This window comes from Rattus norvegicus, chromosome 3, assembly GCF_021556685.1.
Source record: "Rattus norvegicus strain SHRSP/BbbUtx chromosome 3, alternate assembly SHRSP_T2T, whole genome shotgun sequence".
Taxonomy (NCBI): Eukaryota; Metazoa; Chordata; class Mammalia; order Rodentia; family Muridae; genus Rattus; species Rattus norvegicus.
Window position 1 is genome coordinate 153,291,131 of NC_141536.1, and position 21,132 is coordinate 153,312,262.

The following is a 21,132-nucleotide window of genomic DNA, read 5'->3' on the forward strand; positions in this document are numbered from 1 at the left end:
CGAAAATGGAATTTCTGTGTCTGCAGTCATACCCTCTTAGTTTTTTATTACAACAATACTTGAGAAGTGAGCTATCACTTAAAAATGCAAAAGGGGTGTGTGGTGTGTGTGTGTGTGTGTGTGTGTGTGTGTGCATGCGTACGTGTGCATGCGTACGTGTGCATGCATGTACCAGATGTGGTCACGGGCAGAAAGATCACATTAGAGATCAGCCTATTCTGCATATGAGACTCTGTCTCCACAAAATAATGACAGTTTTTTAAGCAGAGGGACCAGGGATGACCCAGTGGTAGAGCACTGACCTAGCACTCGTGATTCCCTACCCAGGTGTGATGACATGTGCTATCCCAGCACTTGAGAGGCAGAAGCAGAGGAACTGCCATGACTTCGAGGTTTACCTGGGCTATCTAGCAATCAGTCACCTAGCTAAGGTCCCCCCTCTGTTTAAATAGCCTGCCCAGCTTATGACCTAGGTCTTTTGTGTGTGTCACACAGTGTGTGTGTCACACAGTGCATTTAGCACTTTGGACTACCATTCTGCTTCCTAACAAGAACCTGTGAAGTAAATACTGGCTCTCTCTTGACAAGGTCTTAGTTAGCCCAGGCTGACCTTGAACTCCAGGTCCTGCTTCCTCCACCTCACACGTGCTAGGATTACAGGCGTGTGCCACCATGCCTGGTGGCAGTGCTCTCCACTCTACAAATGAGGAAACCAAAATCTGGAGGCAATTACTACCAGGTTTGTAGGAGGTTTAGCCGTATTTGTCTTCCATATTGAAATCTAGAACCAGGTGGTTTAACATGGTGCTTTTTCTTGACTTTTGTTTTAGAAAATACGGTCCTTTTCCTGCCAGTAATAGCACATGCTCATCATCTCAGTACTCAGAAGCAGGGATGGGGTATCCAGAGGTACTCCTAGCTTGGGCTACACAGTGATACCCTATCAGAAACCAAAGATTTAAAAAAAAAAAAAAAAAATACTGAGCCCAATAACTATAGGTGTTAGAAGGAACCTATGGTCAATTTAGATGGACTCTAAAATAACCGTCGCCTGTCTCCAGGGATGCTATAATTTAAGAAAGGAGATCTAGGGAGCGTGGACATGTACCTGAACTCTGACAACTAGGTTGCAACCCCGGGCTCCCTGGGCATGATTGAGTCTGCACTGTAGAGATTCGTGACCCCTTGGTTCTACACACCTGCCAAGACAAGGTCCACTGGTAAGAACTGGCCAAGGGGCAAAGAGAAGAACCCTTCCCACTAAGCTAACATTCTCGTACCAACTTTATCCTTCACAGTATGCAGCAGATCCTCAGGACAAGCACTGGCTGGCTGAGCAGCATCATATGCGGGCAACAGGAGGAAAGATGGTAAGCTTGCTCAAATGCACCACTCACTGCCAGAGACGCACCCGGGCCAGGGGTCATGGCCCAGCTCTCAGCCACAGCTTGTCTCCAAACTTTGTAGACACCCTAAGCTTCACAATGGTGGAAGGGAACCATGAGACCTGGTCCTTGGTGCTGAAGAGCAGACTAAGGTTTCCAGGGCTCCCTCTCAACTTCCCTCCCGCTCCTGTAAGTTGGATCATGTTAGATGCCCATAGAAAAGGCTGCTTGTTTGTTTCTCTGCATAACAGCCCTGGCTGTCCTGGAACTCATCGCCCAGCAATGCTTCTTTCCAAATATGTCTGTACCTGGGTTTTTATTCATTGACCACAGCATAGTAGAGATACAGGGAATCTTCACAGATACAGCTATAGAATGCTTTCTCAACACAGTAGGGACACAAGTTAAAGATGTTAACGGCCAGGCATAATGGCAGACACCTTTAACCCAGCACTTTGGAGGCAGAGGTAGGTGAATTTCTGTGAGTACAAGGCAGCCTGGTCTACAGAGTGAGTTCTAGGGCAGCCAGAGCTACATAACAGAAAGACCCTGTCTCAAGATAACAAAACAGAACAAAGGAAAAAAGAAAGATGTCCACCATACCTGGCAGCACTTTCCAGATTCTTATCTACTCCAAGACATCTCAGCTCAAATCAAGCAGCAGTCAGGATCATTGTGTGTCCTCAGATGACTGTGGACAGCGTTCTCCTCAGGCAGTGTACTCTGATGGCCTTGAATTCCTGTGTACGCCACCTGCCTTTTGGCAGTGAGAGCTTTCTTTTATGTTGTGACTCAGTGCCACACTTTTATAAATGACTCCAAATTGCTTCACTTAAGTAACAGAATGCAGCAGGACTCGAAGTAGAAACATGAGCAGAGGTGGACATGGAGTGCACATCTGTAACCTCAGCCTGCCTTTCTTTGGAAGGCAGAGGAAACCAAATGATTGTGAGTTCTAGGCAGCCAAAGCTGCACAGTGAAACCCTGCCCCAAAGGAAGGAAGGAGGAAGAGGGCAGCAGTAGAGGCCCAGAGCTTCAGCACTGGTCTTTTAAAGCTGGGCTGCCCAGGCCTGGTGACATGAGCCCATTATCCCAGCTACTCAGGAAGGTGAGGCGGGGGTTTCTGTGTTTTTCTTTGTTGTTTTGTTTTCTTTTGAGATACAGTCTCAATATATAACCCTGGCTGTTCTAGAACTCACTGTGTAGACCAGCCTGCCTCTGCCTCCTGAGTGCTAGGATTAAAGATGCCATCAGCCCAGCCAGGAGGGTTTTTAATTCAAAGCTTGCTAGGCTACAGACCAGGCTTAGCGCAAGAAGTTGTGTCAAATTTTTAGAGTAGGCTGCTTTTTCCAAAAGGCTAGGGATGTTGTAATCCCAGCACTTGAGAAATTGAGGCAAGGACAGGAGTTTAAGGCCAGCCTCTATTATCTGAAAAGTTAGGACTGGCCTGAGCTACATGAAACCCCATCTCAAAAAAGCAGTTGGGGGGGGGGGGGTAAGGCAGGCTGCTGGAGATATATATGGGGTAGAGTGCGTATCTGACTTATGGAGGGCCCCAGATTTAATCCCCAATACCAATTCTTTTAAAAAATGATTACGTTATTTAGTGTACATTGTGCCTATCTGTGTGACACTTGCCTACAATCCTAGCACTTTAGAAGCTAAAGCAGTTGAATGGCAATGAGTTCAAGGCCAGCCTAGGCTGCAGGAGTTACAAGCCAAACCCAGCTACAAAAACAGAAACAAATAGTGTGTGAGTTCAGGGCCCCAGGAAAACTCAGTGCTACAACCACTGCACAGCGGCATTGTTGACCAAACCCTTACATCGTTGTCCGAGTCCCCAGGGTAAATATCGCTTCCTACTCTCATCTCTGTATTCTGCTAGCTCTTACCATCTGCTGTAAATCACGTCAGTTATTGTAGTAGTTGTTTAGTGGGAAGGCCATAGATAAATTTTTTGAGTCAGGAAGTTCGGGTACAGCCTGGGCAATTCTTTTCCTTTGTCACTGGAATCTACTCCTCCACCTGTAAAGTTTCTAAGTGAAAGATGCTGTCAAGGAACCATTCCCAGTGTCTTCCTGCGTCCTCCTCCCTAGCGACCTGTAAGCTGCAGCCTGCATCTTCTACCTAATAGAGTTTCTGATTTGCTGTGAAATGAATCAGAGTCCTGAATCCCTCTCCCTTGCCCTCAGGCGTACCTTCTCATTGAGGAAGACATCCGAGACTTGGCTGCCAGCGATGACTACAGGTATACAGAAGGGGGCCCCTTCCCCCAATCTCCTTCTGCCTCGGTAGGCACACAGAGGAGGCTGGCACCCTCCCTTTAATCTCCACCCAATGTCTCCTACAGAGGATGCTTGGACCTGAAGTTGGAGGAGCTGAAGTCCTTTGTTCTGCCATCCTGGATGGTTGAGAAGATGCGGAAATACATGGAGACACTACGGACAGAAAATGAGCATCGTGCTGCTGAAGCAACTCCCCAGACCTGAGCCGAGTGTCCTGGCTACTACACTTGGCAGTCTGCCTCCCAGACCCTCTTTCCCGGCCCGGCTGAGGCCATCATGGGGATGCGGTCTAGTTGGCTCTTAGCAGCATCAAGCTGTACATGAGCTAGTTTGTAGTGACTCACTGCAGAGCCCCCCAGACTGGCTTGTGGTTCTGTTTCTAAAGTTATTGGAATAAGAAGCAATTAAACAAGTTTGTAATAAACACAGGTGGTGAGCCTGCTGTAATGAGTGCCTTGTGGGACCTGACAGAGCAAGGGCCAAATAAGTCTGCACACCAGAAACGGACCACCTACATGCCTGCCCACCTCATCTGTGCTCTCCCACAGTCTCCGTCCTTGTTCCAGCTTAGGAATGTTGCACAGTGTGAAGGCTAGCCCAAAGGGAAGGATGGCCTACCAAAGGAAAAATGCAGTTGCCTTTTATTTTCCCAATGTTATAGGCTATAGGCTAACACACTCACTGACTGCTGAGGCTGTAAGCAAACTTAGTAGAGTATGGGTTTTTTGGTTGTTGTTTTTTGGGGGGGTTCTTTGTTTTGTTTTGTTTTTGCCTTTTGGGATTGAGACAGGATCTCTGACATGTAGCCATGGCTAACCGCCTTGGTTGGGATTAAAGGCGTTGAGCACCATCAGACCTTGTTTTTGTCTCCTTAAGGCGCAGTCTCATATAGCCCAGGCTAACCTAGAGATAACCCTCAACTCTTGACCTGCCTGTCCTCACCTTCCATGGGATTACAGGCATGCGCCACCTGAACCCACGTTTACTAATAGATGGGGAGTCTGCTCTGACAACCGGCGCCTTTCTAAGTTTTTTTTTTTTTTTTAAGTTCTTGGGAACCCAAAAAAGTAACTAACATTTTTATTAGGATGAGGAGAAAAGGCTTCCGGCTTGGAGAATAACACTGTCAAGTTCTCCCTTTTCCGGAAGATGTGCTCCCTGCTGGGCGTGTGTGTGCTTGGACCGACCAGCGGATCTGGACGGAGGTCCAACCATTGCCGGGCGTGTGGAGCACTCGCTCGTGAAATCTCAACCCTTGGAAGTGAAAGCAAGGAGGATCAAGAAGTCAAATTCATACCTGGCTGCATAGCCAAATTACAGACTGACGGCAGAAGTCAGGGTTCCAAGAGACCCGGCGGGGGAGGGGCGGCGTACACACGTGGACCCTTCCTTTGACCCTTTAATGGTCGGCGTCGTCCAAAGGCCACCAATCTGCCACCTATTCGTTAGTTAATGGCAGCCTTCTTCACCAATCGGCTATCCGAAGTACGCCCCGCCGTCCAATCGCAGTGCATTACTGGGTGGCCTAGCAGTTGCGCAGAGGCAGAGCAATCCTGGGCGTCCCATTGGCTGGATCAAACCCAAGCGAGCCTCTGATTGGCTAGCGCAGCAGGAGGGTTACAATTCAAACGCGGGCGGCGGCCCGCAGCCCCGCAGTTGCTCTTTCCTCTCCACACGCTTGTCTCCGTGCCAGCACCTCTGGGATGGCCTCGCAGAACCGCGACCCAGCTGCAGCCAGCGTTGCCGCCGTTCGAAAAGGAGCAGAACCCTGCGGGGGCGCCGCCCGGGGCCCTGTGGGCAAGAGGTGAGTGGTGCGGAGGTCACCCCGGGGGCCTTGGGACACAAGAGGGGCACCAGGAACGCAGGAAATGGAAGGCTGACGGCGCTGCCAGGCAACTCTCATAGGTGGTTCGGCGAGCGCTGGGGTTAACATGCGGCCAGAAGGCTCATCTGGGTCCTCCTGTAGATGATAAGCGCCCAAGCTAAACCTGCCTTTGAAGAAGGGGCAAGGCCTCCATGACAACTCTTCAGGATAGTTTGGTGGGAAGTGATGTATCACCTCCACAGTGCCCCCGAGTAACCTTGACTTCTCTTTGCAGGCTACAGCAGGAGCTGATGACCCTCATGGTGAGTGACTGCGTGTTCTAAGATCAATTGGCCTATCTTTCCATCCCCCACCCAATTATCAGTAGCCTCCTTTACTACTGTGGCTACCTGCTCATACATACTATGGGTGTAATTCACTCTCTCTCTTACGGGAAGCCCTTTGAACGCCAGCCCTCACTTGAGCACCGCAGCTGTGTATGGAGTCATAACCTTATCTGGGTTCATCCCTACTTACTTTTCTGGCCCCAGCTCTAACCTTGCCCATCCCCACCCTTCTTGGAATTGGTATCCCTTAGAGAATTCTCTCCTCTGGTTGTCCATTGCTACATTACCCCTAAGTAGCAATCTACATGTTTTAGTGACATTTAAATCCCAGGTGAAAAACAGAAGAGGCAAAATTTGGAAGCACTGAAGGTGCTTCCCTGCTGCCCTAGCGTGGTGATCAGCCCATGGCTTGGCTGCTTTATTTAGAGGCATAGCATGATTCGGGCGGGGCAGTCGCTCACCCACTGATCCCTTTTGCTGTGCCTATAAGTGTATGCTCAAATGCATCATTTGGGTGTTTCCTTCCTCAGATGTCTGGTGACAAAGGAATTTCCGCCTTCCCCGAATCAGACAACCTGTTCAAATGGGTAGGAACCATCCATGGAGCCGCCGGCACTGTAAGTGGGCAGCACTTTGCTAAGTGTGGTGAACTTAGCTGAGGAAGTGAACTCCAAGTGCTAGGTCGGCTTCAGTGCCCTGAGCCTGTTCACAGGCTCTGAGCCCTGTGGTTGTGTTCTTCAGTGTGAGGGAAAGGCACTCTCAAGGCAGTGAGTGATAGAGTAGGCGGGGCATCTTGGCTTGTGGGAGGGCACTAACAGCTTCCAGTTACTGCAGATCTGGTTTTAAGTCAGAAATTGGATCTAAATTTTCCCTTTAGTAATTGAGATATTAGTCGGACCACTCTGGTAGCCCTCGCTCAGGATGCCAGGTCAATCTTTTGACCAGAAGGTCACTGATGTCATAGGCCAACTTAGCATACAGTTTGCTAGTCAGACGCAGACGCACTCCTAAGTTCCTACCTGCATGGCCCTTATTTGGGGCTTGGATAGAATGTGGCCTGCTGGGGTGGGATGGGGGAAGTGAGGGCACAAGGTGAACACAGGCTTACCCTGCCCTTCTTTCCCCGAATGCCAGGTATATGAAGACCTGAGGTATAAACTCTCCCTAGAGTTCCCCAGTGGCTACCCTTACAACGCACCCACAGTGAAGTTCCTCACACCGTGCTACCACCCCAACGTGGACACCCAGGGCAACATCTGCCTGGACATCCTCAAGGACAAGTGGTCTGCACTGTATGATGTCAGGACCATCTTGCTCTCCATCCAGAGCCTGCTAGGAGAACCCAACATCGAGAGCCCTTTGAACACACATGCTGCAGAGCTCTGGAAAAACCCCACAGGTAGGGCCTTGTCCAGCTCAGAGTGACCCTTGCTAACGTACAAAGGGACCCTGGGGACTCGGTTGGTTTCTCCCTCATCCCCCTCACTGCTTCTCCATACTCACAAAGATGAAGGGGTCGGGGGGGGTAGAATATATCTCCTGTTCCTTTCTGGACTCTGGAAACCAGTGTCCCAGGGAGCCAACCAGATGGCAACACTGGGGTATCTGCTGGACAGGGAGAATAGGCCTCCCCCATCCATCACTCACCCGAGCCCCCTATGTTCTCTTCCAGCATTTAAGAAGTACCTGCAAGAAACATATTCAAAGCAGGTCTCCAACCAAGAGCCCTGACGCCAGCTCTCCAGCTTTCTCTTGTGTCGTCTCTTTTCTTAGATGTCTGTCCTTTCTCCGTGGTTTCTGAGCTGTGCTGTTTTGTTTTATTTGTTTTTTTAAATTAAGTCTGCTTGAACCCATACAATGTATATTAAATAAATGCACGTTGATTGTTTTTGTATAAATTGCTGTCTCAAAGTTAACCTCAGCCAGAGGATGGGGGAGGGGCACTAGCTTAAAATCTGGGTTCTGACCTGACGTGTACAGGGTTGGAAGCAGCTGATAAGACAGTGTGGTCACTGAGAAGTGACTTTGTGTCTTACCTTATCGCTCTGCATATATTTCTTCTCAAGTGGGTGTCACATTGTGTATTTGCCTGGAGGTATAGCTTCCCGGGCAGAGAGCCTGTTTAATCCGAGGGAGGTGCCCAGCACCAAAGCTCACACTTCTGTGGGGTCACAGCATAAACTACAAATACTCCATCAGAACAGTTCCGGTTGGGATGCAGAGGAGGCTAAACCAGACCTTCAGCTCAAGAGTCTGTAGTGTGGGAGTGCTAGACACCCACTTTCTAAGATGTTAAAGATCTGGAGGATGGGAGACCCCACTCAAGTTGCCCTGTAGCAGGCTCAAGCTCAGAAGATAAGAAAGATTGAGCTCTAGACCCAGGTGGGTGATTCCTGCTCCATCTCCACAGGGTGTTATGGGTCCTACCCAAGTGTCAAGCAGCTGGCTGTACAGCCCTGTGGGAAGAGGGAGGGGAGGGGAGGCAGAGGGCCTGGCCTGTCAGGAAGGTTCTGGGCCCCTGTTAACTACTGTTAGCCCCTGCTCTTCCCTAGGCTTTTAGTGGGAAAAAGTCCGCTCTGAAGTGAGTTGTGTTCTTAGTTTCCTCCTCAGCATAGAGCTTTTATTAAATACTTTACTCATTTTTAATTTATATACATTGGTGTTTTGACTACATGTATATTTAAGGGTATTGGGTCCCCTGAAACAAGAGTTACAGACAGTGGGTGCCATGTGGATGCTGGGAATTGAACTCGGGACCTCTGGAAGAACAGCCAGTGTCTTAACCACTGAGCCATCTCTGCAGCCCCAGGGCATAGAACTTTATAATCCATCTTAATGTGGACAAACCCACTTGGGATCTTGTTAAAATTCAACTGTGGGAGGAAGGGAGGCGGAAGAGCCGCACTTCTGGTGAGCCCCAGGTTACTTTTGCTGTGGTCTAGTTAACATACAAGTTGTTCATCAAAGACTGTGACTTCGTCGGAAGAGTTTTTGCCTGTCATCCATGAGACCCTGCATTCAGTCCCCAGAACATTATCCTAGTGTATGCCTGTCATCCCAAAACTCCAGGAGGTACAGGCAGAGAGTTCAAGATCATCTTTGAGGTCATAGTTTAAGGCCTGCCTGAGCTATACCCTATCTAAGGGAGGGAAAGTGAGCCAGATGCTGGTAGTGACTCCTGTAATCCCAACCCTTGGAAGTAGAAGCAGGAAGATGGCTAAGAGTTCAAGGCCGGCCTGGTCTACGTAGAATCCTTAGCATTATCAAGCTCTATCTCAAGGTCGACAGGGTGGAACAAGCCTGTAATTCCAGCAAAGGAAAGGGGCATGGTCCTTGAAGCAGCACAGGCACCACCCAGGACTGACTAGAACAAAGAATGCCTGAGAACGGGAGTGCCCAGAAACTGGCACTAAATCCATTCCAGATAAATGCTGAAGTGGTCGTATTTGTGTCTGCCTTGGAAGGCTGTACTGTGTGGTCCTTCGTGATGGTGTTCAGTTCCCTATGTAGTCAACTGACCTACCCAGTTCCGAGGACTCAGAGCTGTATGTAACTACTTAAAAGCCACATAAGGACGTGGGTGGTTGGAGAGTATCTATCCTGATGATGTGAGCTCCATCAACTCAGAACAGCATCCTCTGACCTCCACATGCGCACTGTAGCATACACACAGACACACCACCACCACTACCACCACCCCCACCACCACCACCACCACCACCGTCATACACATAACATCAAAGCTTTACAAGTGGAACGAAAAGGTTTACCAGTGGAATTGCCAAAAGAGAAGCTCTAGAGATGGAACAAAGGAGTCTGTGCTCTGGCACACACCTGTAATCCCACCACTCAGCAGGCTGAGGCAGGAGGATTGAGAGTTCGAGCCCAGCCTGGGCTGCAGAGTGAGACCTTCTCTTAAATAAAAGTCAAAAGATTTTTAGGAACTCAGTCTCGGATGCTGCAGAGCACTGGAGTGGAAAGAAGGGAGGCTGTTTCTTGGGGTGCAAGCTCTCCAGGGAGGAGTTCAGGTTGCTAAGGTCGCTTCCTCAGGGCTTGCAACCATACCAAATGCTTAGGTGTCTGGGAGAGTTCAGTTACTGAGAATCTAAGTTCAGGCCCCAGGACAGCAGGGAGGAGGGGAAAGGACAGCTGCCTAAGCTTCATCTTGAAGGCGACAGAAGCTAAAGGACACAGGAACGGCATGTTTAGAAAGATCCTCCTGGCTGTACTTTAGAGCAGGGGAGACATTACCTGTTATCAAGAACCAGGCAAACAATGGCTTGAGTTACAAGGCAGAATGAGCAATGACACAGCACATAGTAGGAGCAATGACACAGCACATAGTAGGCACTTGGCGGTTTCTAGACCCCAGCACCAGTATGGGCTGAAGCCAGAAGCTGTGAAGTATGTGATGGAAGAGAAAGGAGGAAGAGGAACTGTACGGTGCTCGCCAGCAAGCCTGCCTGAGTTCAATCCCAGTCCCCACAAAGTGCAAAGGGAAAATGACTCCCAAAAGCTGTCCTCTAGCCTCTACATGTATGGTATGCCATGGGCACCAGCAAACACATGCAACATAAATGTAATTTTCAAATGGTTTTAAGTTGAGGGGCTAGAGAGACAGCTCAGTGCTTACGGGCACTTGTTGCTCTTGCAAGAGGACCTGGGTTTGGTTCCCAGTACCCGTATGATGACTCACAACCATCTCTAACTCCAGTTCCAGAGGATTCAGTGCCATTGTCTGGCATGCATGTGGTGCACAGACACACATGCAGGTAAAACATTTACATGGGTAAATAAATCGAGTTGTTTACGTGGGGCAAAGAAGACAGGACAGGATGGAGTAGATGGGCTGTAGTATGAATGAAGCTCAGATCTTCAAGAATGACGGTAGGCTGGGTGTGATGGTGCACACCATTAATCCCAGCACTCAGGACGCATGGTGAATCTCTGAGTTGAGGCCAGCCTGGTCTACATAAAGTGAGTGAGTTCCAGAGTAGCCAGGGCTACATAAAGTGGTCCTATCTTTTTAAAACAAACAAGCAGGGGACTGGAGAGATGGCTCAGCGGTTAAGAGCACTGACTGCTCTTCCAGAGGTCCTGAGTTCAAATCCCAGCAACCACATGGTGGCTCACGACCATCTGTAATGGGGTCTGGTGTGTTTGAAGACAGAGTGTGCTCATATTCATTAAATAAATAAATCTTAAAAAAAAAAACGGAAATGTGACTCAGTGGCAAGCATTTGCCTAGCAATCCTTAGTTCCCTCTCCAGAGCCAAGTAAGTGCCAGCATTTACTAAATGACAGTTGCTATGTGACACTTGACACACAAGTATTCTTGAACTCCTGTCCCCTGCTAAATATTCGATATCTTCATCTTATAGGTGAGGAAACTGAGGCACAGAGCGGTTGAATTTGTCATAGGCAATGAGGATTTAAACCCAAACAACCCGACTCCGAGGCTAAAGTACTACACTCATTTAGGGAGGGCACAAATCTGCCGGGTTCGTAAGAGGAACGACGTGCCAGGAGTGAGAAAAACTCCACCCTACCTCGGGATAGAATTTCAGTTTAGCTAGGTCATACCCTTGACCCTCTGGAGCGCAATGAAAGGGGGCTGAATGGAGGGAGATGGGTGGCTGATGCCCCTTTCCCGCTTTGCGCCGGGGACGCTGCCTCTTATTTGGATGGATAGACTCTTTCTCCTCAGCAGGGCGGCCTGCAGAGAGTTGAACGTACCACACCCAAGATCCAAGAGGTTCCAGAAATGCTGGGGAAAAAGAAGCGTTGCTTCTTCCCTAGTTCCAGCTTCCGCGCACCCTCACCCTATCCATCCCAGGTGCCTTCGCTTGATGGGCGGCCGGCTCACCCTGCGACCGCCCTGTTCCAGCGCCAGGCGCAAGTGCAGGCCATTTGCCAAGAGTCGCCCACTGCCAGCGCCAGCTGCTGGTAGCCAGCCGGCTGAGAACCCGCAGAGCAGGTCGAACTTCGCCCGGCACTGAGCCACCCAAGCCTCCGGCCCGCGTGACCCCTCCTTCTTTCCATACCCAGCGGCTCCGGGGGACGCTCTGTGCGTCAATCCAGCCAGGCAATCCCTAAGATCCTTTGCCCTCAATCAGTCCCCTGGTCAGTCAGGCCAGCTTTACATTGTCTGCTTTTATTCCTTCCAGCCACAGAGCCCAAAGGAGCAGCCTTTCCCTGGTAGGGCAAGGAGGCAAGGATGGAGTTGCCCACGCCCAGGGGACCTGCAGTCTGGATGAACACGAAGACCAGCTCCTTACTGAACGCCCTCCATCATCTTCAGAAACTCTGCGGAGAAAGAGTGGGATGATGTCAGGCGTACCGCTCAGGGCGCAGAGGGGTGCCTAGTCTTTAATGGGGACATTGCACTAAGCTGCGGAACATCCTAAGGGGCCCCCCTAGAGAGTGGGAGGAAACTTAGCCTAAGCCCAGCCCCACCCACAAAGCCAAGAGCCCCAGCCACAAAGCCAAGAGCCCCAGCCACAAAGCCAAGAGCCCCAGCCACAAAGCCAAGAGCCCCAGCCACAAAGCCAAGAGCCCCACCCACAAAACCAAGAGTCCCACCCACAAAGCTAGCCCTCACCGTCGAAGTCAATGCGGCCATCGTTGTTCTTATCACCATCCTTCATCAGGGATTCGATCTCCTCGTCTGTCACATGCTCCCCAGAAGCCCGGAAAATCTCAGCCAGCTCCTCGGCATCAATGTAACCGTCTGCGTTCCTTTGGGAGAGAGGAACAGAACAGGACACAGGGTCAGCCTCACCCTGGCCAGCCTGCCCCTTCGCTTCAGGCCCGCAGGCTCCATCTGCTCCCAAGTCCGGAATCCCAGAAGCCCCACGCACCTGTCAAAGATGCGGAAACACTCAGCCAGTTCCTCTTCGCTCTTCCCTTTCGCATCCTCTTTCATCTGGCGCACCATCATGACCAAGAACTCTTCAAAGTCGATGGTACCGCTGCCTGCAAGGAGCAAAGCGGGGGCGGGGCGGGAGGTGTTAGCCCAGTGTGTGCTGAGCCTTTCCTCCCCGTCCCTGCCTTGGGGGAGCCCAGCTCACCATCCTCGTCCACCTCCTCGATGATGGCGTCCAGTTCCTCTTTGGTGGGTGTCTGCCCTAGCATCCTCATCACGGTACCCAGCTCTTTAACGCTGATGTCCCCACCACCATCAGCATCAAACATGTCAAAGGCAGCCTTGAACTCTAGCGGGGATGAGACGGAAGAAGCGATGGGTGAGGCCAGTTGGATGGTCAACTTTACACCTAATCTCCCCCAACGGCCCACCCTCACTCACCAGCGATCATCTCCTCGCTGAGGTAGGACCTGGCCTCAGCCTGTTGGTCCGTCTATAGGAAACAGAGAGAATCAGAGCGTGGAAGGGCAGACTCTCACCCCAGCTTCAGCTTCCCCAGCCCTCTCTTATATTAGGAAGTGCCCCACCCCCCAGGTCCTCCAGAGCCACTCCAAAGCTAGCTGCACCTCCCAGGTACCCTTGGTGACCATCCCCAGTGCAAAGGGGACATTGGTTATACCCACAGTTTCCCATTTATCTTCGGAGAGCCACATCAAGAAACCCCCATCCCAGCAGTGACTTTTGGCAAGTCACCCTTCTTGTGACTTTGCTGGGATAATAGGACATCGGGGGTAAGAGAGGGCTTGAATGTGTTAGCACTATTCAAGTGTGATTTTCTGATGTCCCTGTCTTCTAATGCTGCCTGGGACTTGACTAGCTGGTCAATAAGTATTTGTCCTCAACTAAATAGCAGAATGCAAAGCCACAGAACACCTCGGACGCTGAGACCACAAGAAGAGATGGGCAGCTTTGTGTCAGAGGGTTCTCGGGGGCAAAACTTCTCACTAGGTCATCGGGGTAAACACCTCTCTCACTGTCAAATGTGATGGGGCCATGCGTTGGTGTGAAAATAAGACACCTCTGTTCTGTTACGACGTCCTGGTTTGGGTGTTTAGATAGTCTTGCTGTGTAGCTCGGGTTGGCCTGGAGCTCCACATGTAACCATGAAAGTAAGGTTTCTGTGAATTTTTTCCAGGCCACTCTGGGTCAGGGCTTTGGACTCGAGGTGGTGAGGAAGGGGTGAGTCCCAAGACATTCTTTAGCCAGCTGGCCCAGTTCCTCCTCCCTCCTCCGTCCCTTGGCCTGATCCAGGAGGATAGGCTATTTTTAGTTGGGCATTGTCAATGGCAGCTGGTCTCTGGAGTCCAATTACTCCTTCAAGTGAAGCGGGAGGGTACTCAGAAGAAAGTGGCAGCCCCAGATCAGGGCTCCTCTGTGGATGGTCAGGGTCTCTACCTCTACCCTGTCACCCAGCCCTACTAACCACCATCCTCTCCTCGGGATTCTTAGAGGAAACCTTCCTTCTCTGGTTGCCACAGGCTTGGCTGGGCCCATGGAACCTACTCTGTCTGCCTTGCTGGGAGACTTTTCTGCTTTCATGGTCTCCGTCTCTCCTAGGGAGCAGACAGGCTAAGACCCTTCCCACACAGCTCTGGGTACCCAATAACATTGTCCCAAGCCTCAAGGTGGCCAGGAAGTCATAGCCTTGAGGATCAACTCCTGGACTATCCTGACCCCCTCCCCCAGCCTTCCCAGGATGTCTCCACAGGACTTGGGTTCCAACAACCCTTATCTTCTACCTTCAGGCACCCACATTACTGCCCACAGAGCACACAGTTCTAGGACTGAAAGAGGCCTGTGGACAAAAGCGTGAAGACCCTTCTTGTCCTTACCATGGTTGCTGGTGACTGGGACTCCTCTGCTGTGGGTCCTCTCCTCCGCACTCCACCACCCAAAGGTGCCCCAGATCTCTCTAGCCTTCAGGATTTGTAGGGGCATCCTCTCTTCCCTCCTCCCTACTCCCCAGAACTGGATACCCTGACCAATCAGGTGCAGGGGGCAGCAAGCCCCTCCCCTCCCAGAGTCCTAGCCCATTACCTAATTTAGCCAGGGTCCTTTGCAGGGAAATTTAAGCTTGGAGCAGGTGGCAGTCTCTGACGTTCTCCTAGATTCTTAGGAGGGGGCCCCCGCCCTGCTCCACTGTCTTAGGGAGCTCCTCCCCCACCCCCAGCACACTTGTTCCAAAATGGGGGAAGGATGTTCAGAACAAGAGCACAGTAGAGTGGAAAGAGGCCAGTCTTGAGGTCCAAAATCCATTCAAGACTCTGTTCTCCCTCTGAGCCATGTGAGTGGGGGCGGGTGGCGAGGGCCCTCCAGGCACATCGTCCTCCAAGACAGAAATGGTAAGCGTGAGCCCAGATGACTAAGACACCTAAGCTTGCGCTGGGTGCCTAGGGTTGGCGTTTGGCCCAAGAAGGGGAAGTGATACGCAGTACTGAGGTAGCGACGTGAACTCCCACAACTTGTCCCCCCACTGGGCTGAGCGTCTTGATTCTGTGATCTCATCTACTCTTCATCCCGTGAAGAGGTAACTATTATTATTCCATCTGCCTAGAGCATAAGTCGTGCATCCACAGAGGAACTCTATTCCCCACTTCGGAGGCCAGATCTCATATATTGAACACTGGCCTCGAACACCTGATAGTAGCTAACGTTAATCTTGAGGTTCTTTTTTTTTTTTTTTTTAAGATTGTATATCTATTGTATGTATGTGCACTAGACTGTCACTGTCTTCAGACACACCAGAAAAGGACATTGGATTCCATTACAGACGGTTGTGAGCCACCATGTGGTTGCTGGGAGTTGAACTCAGGACCTTAGCGAGAGCAGTCAGTGCTCTTAACCTCTGAGCCGTCTCTCCAGCTCAACCTTGAGGTTCTAATCACCCCTACTTCCACCTCCAGAGTGCTGGGGCTTACAGGCATATACCAAGCCCATTTAAGTCCTTTGATTTATTTTGCAAAAGAGTATTCCCTGTCAACTGAGCTGCCCTTGAACTCCTGGGTTCAGGCGATCCTCTCACCTTAGTCTCCGGAATCACCGAATCACCGAGGCTATAGGCATGCTAGATTAGGGTGCTGGGTGGGAAGTCAAGCCTCGGCTATGTGCGTGCTGCAAAGTACTCTACCCACTGAGCTACACCCCCAGCCTTGGTGATTCTTTCAAAACTTAATTTTCTTAATGTGCTTCGTCTGCACGTATGTCTGTGCACCATGTGCATGCCTAGTGCCCAAAGAGGCCGGAAGAAGGCACCGGATCCCACAGTTTCGAGCTACCATGTAGGTGCTAGGAATTGAACCAAGGTCTTCTGCAAGAGCAGCAAGTGATCTTAAGTACTGAGCTGCGGCCTTGGCAACTCCCATTACTTAACCTTTGTTGTGGAAAAATTAGGATGAGCCTGACCCTAGGGGCCCACCTAGAAGCGTTCAGAGTAAAGAGCGTGCGCCTCATGTTGTGAGGAGAAATGAGCATTGACAAAAGCTTCTCTCCCTGTCGCTCACCCGGGGAAAGGCAAACGCCCACTCTCTGGTGAGAATGCTAGGTTCTCTAAATAATAAAGACAGCAAGGGGTTTTTTGTCCTAGACATTGTATACCTAGAACCTTACCCGCCACTATAAAATTAGGTTCTAGAGTGCGAGTGGCCTGTTTGATGTGGCTTAGAGGATTAGAAGCCCAGGCTTCTCTCATTTTTCTTTATCTTTCTTACTTTCTTTTTTTTTAAAAAGATTTATTTATTTATTTTATATAAGTACTTACATAAAATAAATATAAATTTATTTATAAGTACTTTATTAATTTATAAGTACTTATATAAAATAAATATATAAATAAGATTTATTTATTTTTTTCATATTTATTTTATATAAGCTGTCTCCAGACACACCAGAAGAGGGCATCAGATCTCATTATAGATGCTTGTGAGCCAACATGTGGTTGCTGGGAATTGAACTCAGGACCTCTGGAAGAGCAGTCAGTGCTCTTAACCGCTGAGCCATCTCTCTATCCCATCTCTTTCTTTTACTATTATTGATTTTTTTTTTGAGGCAGGGTCTCATGTAGCCCAGGCTAGCCTCAGACTCACGATGTAGCCGAGGATGACCTTGAACCTCCTGAGCCTCCAGCCTCTATCTCCCAGGTCGTGAGGTTTTACCCGTACGTCGCCTGTTTTTATCTGACGCTGAGCTGAAAGCAGAGCGTTGTGTGTGGCAGGCGAGCAATCTACCCTCTGAGCTACAGCCCCAGCACTGGAGGCTTCGTTTCTCTGAGCGTAAAGCTCATTCGGCAATGGAGTCACTCCAGTTTGTATTCCTAGTGTGAAACCCTAGGGTTCAGACATGAGCTTATATCCGAAATATTCATAAATACACATACAGCTATGCTCCCTTCTTAGAGTCCCTCTGATCCTCTGTGGAGTGAAAGTGTAGTGGAGAGAGAGGGGACAAACCCAAAGGGAACACATTCTGAGAAGCCACAGGGTCCAGGCTAAGCACTGAGGTGGGCAAGGCTCATGGACAACTGCTTTCTTTCAACAGAGAGAAAATGGAGACAGCGAAGTCTAGGGCCAGGGAGTGGTGGACCAGAGTCCAAGGAAGGCAGATGGACAGTGGCAACTGGGCTGCCCTCTTCCCCTATATATAGACATTCCCAAGAAGGCTCAGAGGAGCCAGGCCAGGCTAAATAAGGCCTCCCCCTGCCAGGCGGAGGATCAAGGCATTGCACTCAGGGGAATCCAGTTCGGACAATGCACACTGGGGTCACTTGTCTGGGCAGCGAAAGGGAGGCCAACCTTAGCAACATCCCTCGCCATTTGTCCCTATGTTTATTTGGTGAAACAATTAAGAACCAAGGCCCTGCGTGTAGTCAAACAAGATCATAACTGTTCCTACGTTAATTCCACCTCCTCTCCTTGACTTACATGCTGCTCCGCTCCTCCGCTGCATCCTCCTTAAATACAGCCCCGAACACCACCCGTTAGGAAGAGCAGGACTTTGCGTATGCTAGACGCTCCCTGCCATCTTCCTGAACCTTCAAATCTCTTCCTCCTGTGTCCTTCTCCCCTACACCCCAGCTATGTGGTTCAGAGAGGGGAGTGCTTCCGGAAGGTGTCCTGTGACCTCCACACTTGAACCATGTCACATGTGGGCCCACAGTCACACAGTCGTAATATCAACAAGCAAACAAAAGCCCAGGGTGGTAGCTGTGAGGAGGTAAGCTGATGGGGAAATCAAGACCACCTTCAGCTACGTAAGGAGTTTGATGCCAGCCTTGGACACATCGTAGGAAAAAAGAGAAAGAAGGAGACAGGGATAGCTTTGTCTGTGAAGCACATACCACACACCCATTGGGACATGATGGATTCAGATTCTCACTAGTCATGTGGGAACATAAACCCAGCAAAGGGAGGTGTGACAGGGCAGGGATGGGGACTAGTAGATCCCTGGTACTCACTGGCCAAATGAATTAGCTCCAATAACATTTGACTTCCATGCATACACATGGGGTACACTACACCACACACAAACACACACACACACAAACACACACACACAAATAAAAAGTAGTCTATAACTTTCACTGATAGATTAATGGTGTTAGAAGTACTCTGTGTGTGTGTGTGTGGTGTGGTGTATGTATGTGGTGTGTGTGTGTGTGTGTGTGTGGTGTGTGTGTGTGTATGTATGTGTGGTGTGTGTGAGTGTGTGTGTGTGTGTGGTGTATGTATGTGTGGTGTGTGTGTGTGTGTGTGTGTGTGTGTGTATGGTGTGTGTGTGGTGTATCTGCACACACAAGCGCAAGCGCATTCACATGCTGGAACACCACAGTGCACATGTGGCAGTCAGAGGTCAGAGGACAACTTGCAGGAGCTGGTTCTCTCACTCCACCATCTGGATCCTTGGAATTGAACTCAGGATGTCTGGCTTCCTGGAGGCACCTTTACCCACTGGGCCATCTCACTGACCCACTTATGTTGAGGGTAGGGAGAGCTCGCTCTTTCTTCCTTCCTTCCTTCCTTCCTTCCTTCCTTCCTTCCCTTCTTTCTTTCTTTCTTTTTACTTTTTTCTTTCCTTCTTTTGAAACAGGGCCTCACTACATAGTTTAGGTTGCCCTCTAACTTGCAATCCTCCTGCCTCAGCCTTCCAAGTGCCACAATTGCGGGTATGCTGGCCATCCTGCCTGACCAGACAGACCAGATTTCTAGCTGTGAAGCTATGAACACCAGCCCTTTTCCCCTTCATTTCCTCCTGTTTGTTTACTTGCTGTTTTGAGTTAGGTCTTGAACTCATGATGACCCTTCTGCCACAGCCTCTCAAGTACTTGAATCACGGGTGTGCACGATCATGCCTGGCTGACCCTCAGCTGTGCACCCAGACTTGCATGGCATATACCAGAGGAAAAGTTAATAATCAGCCAATGGTAGGAAAATGTGTGACGTCTCTTTTGTCCTCACAGTCTGCCTTGTAAGCAAATGCAGAATAGTCAGAGCTTCAAATCACCAATGAGCTTAAGTCCCTGCTCCCTGACTTTCTGCCACAGGAGACCACCTCCCCCTTTCTCTCAGGTTTCACCATGTGACCGTGGTTGACATAAAACTCACTATGTAGACCAGGCTGCCCTTGTGTTCATAGAGATCCACCTGTCTGCCTTCCGAGTGCTGGGATTAAAAGTGTGCACTGTGAGGCTGGAGAGATGGCTCAGTGTTTAGGAGCACTGACTGCTCTTCCAGAGGTCCTGAGTTCAGTTCCCAGCAACCACAAGGTGGCTCACAACCATCTGTAATGGGATCCGATGCCCTCTTCTGGTGTGTCTGAAGACAGCTACAATGTACTTATATATAATCAATAAATCTTTTTTAAAAGAGTGTGCACTACCACACCTGGCTCTTCTTTAAGATTTTTTTTTCTTTTCTTTTTTTCGGAGCTGGGGACCGAACCCAGGGCCTTGCACTTGCTAGGCAAGTGCTCTCTACCACTGAGCTAAATCCCCAACCCCTTCTTTAAGATTTATTCTATTGTAGAGCGCTTACCTAGGAAGCGCAAGGCCCTGGGTTCGGTCCCCAGCTCCGAAAAAAAGAACCAAAAAAAAAAAAGATTTATTCTATTTTTAATTATGTGTATGTGTGTGTTTGGGTTTGGGTTTTGTGTACATGTGTGCATGTAGACCCTTGGAGGCCAGAAGAGGGCGATAGATCCCCTGAAGATACTGGCTTCTATGACTGCCGACGTGGGTGCTGAAAAGTGAGTTCTGTTCCTCTACAAAAACAGTACATGCCCCCAACCACTGAGCCATGGTTGCAGCCCCAGCCTTAGTTTCTTCATACTAAAAACAAACCACTACTACTATAACTTCATCCTCTGAGCTCAACGTGTGACAGTGTATGAAATACAACAGGACACCCTTCCTCTCTCTCTCTCTCTCTCTCTGGCCTTGAACTCACAGTGATCCTCCTACCTCTGTCTCCCCAGTGCCAGGGCTGGGATTAATGGCATGAGGCACAGTGACACCACACCTGGCCTTTGAGATAACTTGTTTTATTGTCTAACTAGTCGAATCTGCCCTGCTAGGCCTGACATGTAAGCCTTGGGACAGGGATCAGCAGTTTTCTTCACTACTGCTACCCTGCAGTAAAAGATAAACTGCAGTTCTCCAAGAGAGTTACGGTGATTACCCGACCGGACCCGCACGCGTGGGAAAATGAATCGTCCCAAGAGCTCCACACTAGAAATCTCTGACAAACTGTGCAGCCTTGGACAAGTAACAGCCTCTCTGGATGGGAAGTTCAAACGAAACTGGGAAGGCCTAGGGTCACTCACAAAGGCACTGGACTGAGGTTCTTACAAAAGCTGAAATTTTAGTACGAGTATTAGTAATCTTGTTTCATGTGAGAAAACCTAAGCTGGGCGAGGCCGGATTTAAGCTTCTTTCAAGGGAGAACCGAGCTCCCAAATGCTGTGAAATTGCTGTAAAGTTACACAGCACTGTATGGAAATTAGAGGTAAAGCTTGGGGCTGCCCCTGGAGTCCAGAGGGGGTGGGACGAGTGCAAGAAGGGTCCAGCACGATCCCGGACGGTTTTACGGGGAAGTCTTGGCTCGCCGGGCTACCCTCCGCGTTCCTCCCGCACGCAGGGGCCCGGGATTCTAACAGCTCCGAGAGAGGGAGCGGGCGGGGCCGGGGCGGAGCGGCGGCAGGAAGCAGCGAGGCGGCGCCGTGAGCTGCCTGGGCGGAGAGCCTCTTAAAGCCGCGGACCGCTGCACCAAATCCCGGGAGCCCGCCCTGAACGCACTTGGGACCGGGTGGGTGGAGGCCGCTGCTGCCCGTGGGGCGTGGCCTCTTTGCCACGCCCCCGACACGCCCCCAGCCCCCTCTCCGGGCTGGGGTCCCCTCC

At 50.2% G+C, this 21,132-nt stretch overlaps 3 protein-coding genes across 14 annotated transcripts in view; 2 read left to right on the forward strand and 1 right to left on the reverse strand.

The window, feature by feature from the left end:
* The window catches only part of Dnttip1 (deoxynucleotidyltransferase, terminal, interacting protein 1), a 30,117-nt gene extending 26,011 nt beyond the window's left edge, over positions 1–4,106 (forward strand). For 11 of the 12 annotated variants that reach the window (XM_087647511.1, XM_087647531.1, XM_087647547.1 and 8 more), the window contains 3 exons: positions 1,299–1,370; positions 3,578–3,633; positions 3,736–4,094. In XM_087647511.1, the coding sequence (XP_087503637.1) occupies positions 1,299–1,370; positions 3,578–3,633; positions 3,736–3,874 (267 nt within the window). In that variant the 3' untranslated portion in view covers positions 3,875–4,094. Of the gene's footprint in view, positions 1–1,298; positions 1,371–3,577; positions 3,634–3,735 lie in introns of all 12 variants that reach the window. The other variant, NM_134400.2, reaches the window with a different exon arrangement.
* A 1,214-nt stretch (positions 4,107–5,320) lies between these two features.
* On the forward strand, positions 5,321–7,722 carry Ube2c (ubiquitin-conjugating enzyme E2C). The gene is made up of 5 exons (NM_001106542.1): positions 5,321–5,474; positions 5,770–5,797; positions 6,352–6,438; positions 6,956–7,220; positions 7,494–7,722. Exons 1-5 carry the CDS (start codon positions 5,374–5,376, stop codon positions 7,550–7,552), a joined length of 540 nt encoding a protein of 179 aa, NP_001100012.1. The 5' UTR covers positions 5,321–5,373; the 3' UTR covers positions 7,553–7,722.
* A 4,233-nt stretch (positions 7,723–11,955) lies between these two features.
* On the reverse strand, positions 11,956–14,674 carry Tnnc2 (troponin C2, fast skeletal type). The gene is made up of 6 exons (NM_001037351.2): positions 14,579–14,674; positions 13,128–13,179; positions 12,892–13,035; positions 12,682–12,796; positions 12,423–12,559; positions 11,956–12,127 (listed from the first exon to the last, which is right to left on the reverse strand). Exons 1-6 carry the CDS (start codon positions 14,579–14,581, stop codon positions 12,096–12,098), a joined length of 483 nt encoding a protein of 160 aa, NP_001032428.1. The 5' UTR covers positions 14,582–14,674; the 3' UTR covers positions 11,956–12,095.
* Positions 14,675–21,132: the final 6,458 nt, after the last annotated feature.

Coding starts and splice junctions, on each gene's coding strand:
- Ube2c (NM_001106542.1), top strand. CDS start 5,374: ATGGCCTCGCAGAACCGCGACCCAGCTGCAGCCAGCGTTGCCGCCGTT. Junction 5,475..5,769: donor CGGGGCCCTGTGGGCAAGAG/GTGAGTGGTGCG, acceptor TTCTCTTTGCAG/GCTACAGCAGGAGCTGATGA. Junction 7,221..7,493: donor GCTCTGGAAAAACCCCACAG/GTAGGGCCTTGT, acceptor GTTCTCTTCCAG/CATTTAAGAAGTACCTGCAA.
- Tnnc2 (NM_001037351.2), bottom strand. Junction 13,036..13,127: donor CAGCGAGGAGATGATCGCTG/GTGAGTGAGGGT, acceptor CATCCCCGCTAG/AGTTCAAGGCTGCCTTTGAC. Junction 12,128..12,422: donor TGGCCGCATTGACTTCGACG/GTGAGGGCTAGC, acceptor CTTTCTCCGCAG/AGTTTCTGAAGATGATGGAG.